At 45.6% G+C, this 6,807-nt stretch overlaps 1 protein-coding gene across 6 annotated transcripts in view; it reads left to right on the forward strand.

The window, feature by feature from the left end:
• The window catches only part of Rbcn-3b (WD repeat-containing protein Rbcn-3B), a 94,322-nt gene extending 87,831 nt beyond the window's left edge, over positions 1-6,491 (forward strand). For all 6 annotated transcript variants that reach the window (XM_077705721.1, XM_077705724.1, XM_077705726.1 and 3 more), the window contains one exon: positions 2,167-6,491. In XM_077705721.1, coding sequence (XP_077561847.1) covers positions 2,167-2,352 — 186 coding nt within the window. In that variant the 3' untranslated portion in view covers positions 2,353-6,491. The remainder of the gene's footprint in view (positions 1-2,166) is intronic.
• Positions 6,492-6,807: the final 316 nt, after the last annotated feature.

The following is a 6,807-nucleotide window of genomic DNA, read 5'->3' on the forward strand; positions in this document are numbered from 1 at the left end:
GAGACACTCAAATGCGATGCGCTTTTCCCCCATCTTTGGAGCTTGCCTGGCTCCTGCCCATATCGTAAGAGGCGCATCCGCACCAGGCCAAGGGGTCGGCTGATTCGGCACTGTGCCCGCAAGCAGTCTGTGCTTATGGCAACACCACGCCAACGAGAACTCACCAGCACATCAGTGTCAGTCTGCACGCATTCTGTGAACTCGCTCATGGAGCAATGAATGTTACAGCGCAAAAGCGGCGATTTCAGTTCAGAAAACATTGCCCAGAAACAAATAAATCAACTAAAAAAAAAACTTGCGCTATTGAGGATTGGGACTTGGGACTTCCAAATATACACCTAGCGTTCCAGACCACTCGGCCACAAGCCAGCGCTGTCAGGAACGGAGATATAAGGTATATGCTGTATAGCCTGTTCACAATTTTATTTAGTTTTAGCATTACAAGAAGGTTAGATGACTATTTCTTGAATAACGCCCATGCAGTAAGCGTCTGCGAATTCCCACAATATCTCAACTCAGGCGACTGCATTCCTTAGAGTGAAAACCGCTCGCAGATGTGTGGCTGTGCTGCTGACTGCTGTGCTAGTTCACCCAGTGAAAAAAGTGCTTCCTGCACCCTGGTTTTACGCTGCACGGTAAAAGCTTCGGGTGATTTTAATTCCTTAGTACGTACATTAACTTCGCTGACTCTTCTCCCGCCTTTAATTGGCCTTAGGTTTTTCTGTTAGCCTATCAGTCAGCGAAGCTTCACATGTGTGCTTGTGTGTAGCTACTTGGACTTAGAGCTTGATACAGTCTTCAAACTAACAATCTAAGTGCACATTCTTCCAGGCACAAATCGTGTTGTGGCTTAGTTCCGACTGAGCAAACAAACTGCGACCCGCCGGCAGCCGGCCAACTAAATACTAGGCCGACCTATTCTGTCAGAGCGTCAATGAGCCGTGCAGTGTGCAGTCAAGCCAAGCCATCTCGATTGAGCATCATATGAAATGTGATAGGAAATCTGCAAGGGAGATGCAGAGAGGACAGAACTTTTGAATTGATTTTTTTTTACTAAAGTTGTATGATGCAGCGAGAGTGGTCGAAACATGGCCTATAGACTCCAGACAACAATTTGCTCAGGTGATCCTGCAATGTTTACAAATCACTTCAGTGTCCCTTTAACACCAGATTTTCACCATCTGGTGCCGAATTTCACCATCTGGCAACACTGAATTGTGAGTACTATGTGAAAGACATCTGGAGTAATACTATTGTGCTGTAGTTTCTTTCATTGTGCATGGAAGTTCGCTGATTCCCCCCCCCCCCTTTTTTTTTCAGCGTATTTTCGGATGGATGCATTCCAGTTGTTAGAAGTGGTCAAACAGTCCAACGCCGCCTGTATAAACATTGCCTGACACGTCGCCCGCCTTCCAATGGGAAGGGTAGGGACGCTTAGTTCAGCCACTCCACCGCTATGTGACGCGCGCCGGCGGACGCCCCGCCTTACGTCACTGCTCGCGAGTCGCGAACACTGCACCTACCTCCGCAGCATGTGTCTGTCAGCTTGCCTCGAAGGTGTCGGAGCGCCGCCTGGGGAACGCTAGACAAACTCAACTATTTTGCATAGTTTCCGAGAAGCGGCGCTGGCTGGCGGACATGAAAGCACGCAGGAAGGCTACGGAGCGGGAAAGGGTAGTAGAGAGCAACAGGAGAGTGGCTGTTTGGCCATTTTTTACTCACGCGTTAGGCAATGTTTATACAGGCGGCGTTGAACAGTCAAGCCGAAGCAAGTTGAGGGAAGGGGGGTGAATTATGCAGTGGGCAGATATTCAAGTTTTGAACGCGTGCTGAATAAGTTTAATTTAATTAAAGTCTGAATTCCTGATATTCAAATTTGCAAATAATCTCAACTTACAATTTCCGGCTGTGACAATGCAGTGGCAATTGCTGCTAAGTGTGAGGCCGCTGCTTTTGAACTGGGCAGTAGGACTTTTTACCCGACAGATGTGAGGGAACAGAAGCAGCCGAGCTTCTAATTGATACTGTGTGCATGCAAAAGAGCCCTCTTGGGCACAAAAGCATGCCTTGTCGCCCAAGGGCCAATTGTGCTCTGGTAGGGATAGCCACAAGAGGGGCCGTCCGTCAGCAGTCGGTGAGGAGCTGTCTCTTTCCTTGCCTGTGCAGACGGCGACGGGGCTGTTTGGGCTGGGCAATGCGCAGACGCGCTGCGTGCGCACCTACTCGACGCCGCCCCTGCCGGACAGCGTGCGTGCCAACCCGCTCAAGATGGCCCGCCTGGTGTGGGTGACGAGCCGCATTGTGATCCTCATGCTCGCCAACGGCTCCGAGCACCAGTTCAACCTGGGTTAATCCACTTTCCGCTCTCCGCCCCCAAGTACATGCGCACGTACTGCCCCCCCCCCCCTGATATATGTACATACATAGATACGTAGGTCTATAGGGTTGGTGCAATTGCGTTGTTACAGCGGCAGCAACGCTTGCTGTCTTTCGGGAAGCGGTGCGAGATGGTATAGGGATGGCTAAAGACCGCTGTTCACAGCGATACCTGTGGCTTAGAAGTTAGACTATGTGTGTATTTGGCATCTAGCCACACCGTTGGCAGTTCTTGAAACCGGGCACATGAACACTCATAGATTGCGTAATGTGCAGTTTATGTACAATGCGGAAGACCAAAATGTCTGAGCAGTTTATCAGGCTGGTCCTTCTGCATTTGTGGGCCACATCACTATGAAAACAAAAAACAAAACAAAAAAAGGAGTGCACTGATTGTGAGCATCATTACCATGTAAAAGTGAGCTGCTTAGCAGTGCTTATTATATGGTAAGACTGTCGGGCAGGTTACGGCAGGGACAAGAATGCTTGTCACAGTAAATAAAATAATGTAGCTCGAGTTCGTGTAGCTCACCTCTAAATGCGATTCCTATCATTTTTCTGTCGTCCTGCCTTTTAAGCTGAATGAATAGCTTTTCTTTTAATGGCAGCAACTTGTTAGCGTTTGCGCAGCATTGGGTTGTTTTTTGCACTCGCTTGATTTTATAAAAACCTCCAAGAAATCTTTGCTTTCAATTTACCTGGCTTGTTTTTAGCTTTTGTGTTGAATTTTTGTAATACAATACAAACTCACTAGAGCAAAAACTGCAAAGGGAGGGTTGCATCTTACAAAGCATAGTGCTGCTCACGGACATGGCATGCATGATTGTGTGCTCTATGCTAGTTGGTGTACGCTCTCATTGATGTGGTGCGTTTCAGCTAGATCTTGAGCTTCCAACTTGCTTATTTCGTAGCCATTGAAACATTCACTCGTAACAAAGACACTCGATTAAGGAAAAGTATTAAGATTTCTGTTAACAACATGGCCATGTTTTTGGGTTGGTCTGGTGGCCTTCCATATTGAAGGTGCCTTGGCAACATCACCCGAGTGTCTTCGCATGTATGAACATCAATGTGTTCAGGCTCTGTAATGTGCTTTCAGCGGTCTTTTGCCTTCCCTATGTGCGATCAGAATTGAAATTTACTTGTTCCTTGCCACCTCAGTTGTGGCAACTGATGCAGAAAGTATCGTGTTCTACCAGGCACTTTGCTGCCGGGGCCTTTTTATATTATTTTTTTTCTGCCATGCCATTCCTTGATTGTAAAATTTGCCATCCTTTGGCTACTGAAGCTTGATCTCTTCATGCTGCTTAAATGCTTGTGGGAGGCCTGTATGAATGCACATCATGCGAAGTTTGTAAATGGGTCCTTGGTGCATTTCACAGCCAGTGTTTAAACTGTGCATGACAAATCTAAAATAAGCATATTGATAGCTTTGATACACCTGAAGTGAATTGCCATATAATTCTATTTCTTGCTGTATGAGTGTTGTTGGCCTTTTTTTATTCTTTCAGTAGTGTGTAGATGTTCTAGTGTTGGATATTGTCTGTATATATTGTTAAACCAAACGTAGTTATTTCAAGCAGTGCAGTTTTAGCATTGCGTTCTACTATTTGTGCGCTTCTTTGGGTCAAGCTTTGCTCCATTCATGTTTTTCACAAGTTGCAACATAAGGCAGGTGCTGTAGGGCATTGAAGTCTAGTGAAGGCAAAGGAAGGGACTCGGACATCTTAGTTGTATAAGGTAACAATGATATTTGTTGCATTTTAAAAGGCAAATTAGATTTCCTCTCTTACATCAGAATTTAGGTCTGTCATAGTTTTTCAGATTAGTTTCAATGCTTTGTGAAGTTCGTTAGCATTAATTAGGAAGTTTGTGTAAGTCCATATCATCAATGGCCGGCTTGACAAGAGAAATAATCAAATTTCAGGTTTCAATATCCAGATTTCAGGTTTTGGCGTATACGTGGGTGGAGTAAAATGATGCCGCCAGAACCACCATATAAAAAAGAATAAATGTGCCGAATATGAATATTTTTTACTCTCAGAGGCTCGAGGTCAACATTACTGCCCATGAGAAGTGGTTTTTGAAAAGTAGCTGGAAGAAAGTTTTTTTTTTAATAAGCTTGGTTTTTATAATTTTATAATTCAGTCAACTTAACCCTGAATAAAGGAAAGCTTTTAACCATATTAAAGAGAGATATAAGGCTTTAAATTCTCTTGGTAGTGGGTTCTGGTGGGCATTTATCAGTGAGTATCTGCAACTTTAACAAAGAATGTGAACACAGTATCTCTAATTCGTGTAGGAAGCAGTTGTATGCAAGTTCTGATTGATCGTGGGGTTTAGTGCTCCGAAGCTAACACTGGGCTATGAGGCGCCCCGTGGTGTAGGGCTCCGGATTAGTTTTGACCACCGGGGGTTCATGTGCAGCGGTTTAGCCTTCGGTAAATTCTGTAATAGTTGGCACGTACGAGATGTTTATAATCCTGTTGCCAAAATACTGTCATTTTGGCACGTGCCTCTCTCGAAACTTGTGAATCAGTTCCAGCCCCTTTTATGAGACGCAGTGATGGGTAAGCAGCTTGTCTTGTGGAGGGTAGTTACTAGAGAGCAAAGACCTCTTGACATGTGCACAGCCTTTAGTTCCCACTTTGCGTTGTGTACAAAAAAAATGGGTGATCTTGTTTGTACAGCCCTAGAAAGTTTCAGTATGACTGGATGCAGGATGTCTGTAGATTCCCTGGTTGCTGCATCCCAATCTGTCTTTTTGGCAGCAGTGCCAGTTACGTGTAGTTGTTACTAACGTGCGACACGTCCGCACTGTTGGAAGAGATGGACACAGAGCGTTCATGCATATCATTGTGCAGTTTCCAGCCTGCCTTTGGTGTACGTGCTGCTGCTGTTTGCTTGTTCTGTGAAAAAGGTGTTCCCGTTCACTGCTGTTGCGGGACTAGAGCAACATTCCTGTCTTAAACAGGCTGTGGGTTCAATTCTCCGCTTTGTGTGTCAGTACACTGCAGTTAGGAAATTGTTATAGCACTCTTTGATCATTTTCTCAGATTTTTTGCACTTTTTTGCAATTTCTTTTAGTAACTGTTTGGGAAGCAAGCAACCTGCAAAGAGTACATCTATTGCACATTGCTACACAAAGTTATGTTAAAAGTGTATGCAAGACCAGCCGTTATCTTGTTTTTAAAATTATGCTGTTCAGTGCTGTTACATTGTGCGCTCAGTATAACCAGCTTTGAATGTGGTTTAGCTGAAAATGTGTATCAGAGATATATTGAGCAAAATGAAATTTTCCCAAAACTGTAATAACTGCTTCTGCGCGTGTATAGCCAGGTCTGAGCCCGTTGGCACTTGGAGTCTGACTCACGGGAGTCGTGCTGCACTTCAGGCGGTGTTTCCAAATTGTCTGTGCACTGTTGCGGCATGAAATTAATTGCCCTGATCAAGAGAGCTGGCACCAAAGCAGAACGTGTGATGCATTTCGTGCTCTGTGATTGTGCTCACTGCCGAACCGCGCATCGTGACTCTGCGTTTTTGCTTTCCGTTTTGCAGCCACACGAACCGTATGTCCTAGCTTTGTTGACTTCTGCTTCAGGGAGCCTACCTGACTCTGTACGAAGCTGGGCATGCGAGGGCGATGAGAACAATACCTAATTTCTCTCTTTTTCTGCCAACTCACCGACAGTTGTGTGTTATATTGCAAAGTGGTGCCTGACAAAGGAGGGGGACAGCCTTTTAACGAGCTGGTTCGGCAACATTACTTTTTCCTGCTCACGCTTCGCTTTCATGGTGCAGCATTTGTTGTGTTTGCATCTTGCCGGCATATTTCCATTAATGCCGTGTCTCTTGTCAAATTGTTGGGACAGCGCGTGCCATATCTAGTCTAGTGTGTGCAGGGGAAAGAGGCAGCTGAAGTGGCATTCCCAGCCCCACATATTGTGCATACCGGATGTAGATTTCTCTAATTGTGCTTCGCTTATTGGCCAGTTGGTTGTCCAGTGCAGTAAAGGAATGTGCTGGGCTTTGTAGATTGTGTATAGCAATTGCCGGCGTGATCTGGGTCAGTGCAGTGCTGTATACACGCATGGCTATTAAACGTGTTGACTGAACGAGCCTCCTTTCTTTACATCTAAGCACTGTTAGTAAAAAAAAACTCGCAGCTGTGCTTTTCCCGAGAAGTTGACCACGCAAGAGTATGCACCTTGTGTGCTGGGCAGAGTGGATTTTCATGACAGGTCACCATCCACATCTCTTTAGCAGCAACCTGTGCATTTCTACTGCTTCTGGCTCCAGTCGGTGCCAATTCCCTAAGCCTTGGTGGATCGCTGTTCTGCTTTCTGGACTTCATATTAGCTCATAAAAGTTGCGTATAAAGCCCTCCAGTTCTGGCATAACAGCAAAGGAGTCGTGGCCACCGGGCACACA

Source organism: Haemaphysalis longicornis, unplaced genomic scaffold (genome assembly GCF_048455015.1).
Source record: "Haemaphysalis longicornis isolate Haplotype H1 unplaced genomic scaffold, Haemaphysalis longicornis Haplotype H1 scaffold_4, whole genome shotgun sequence".
Taxonomy (NCBI): domain Eukaryota; kingdom Metazoa; phylum Arthropoda; class Arachnida; order Ixodida; family Ixodidae; genus Haemaphysalis; species Haemaphysalis longicornis.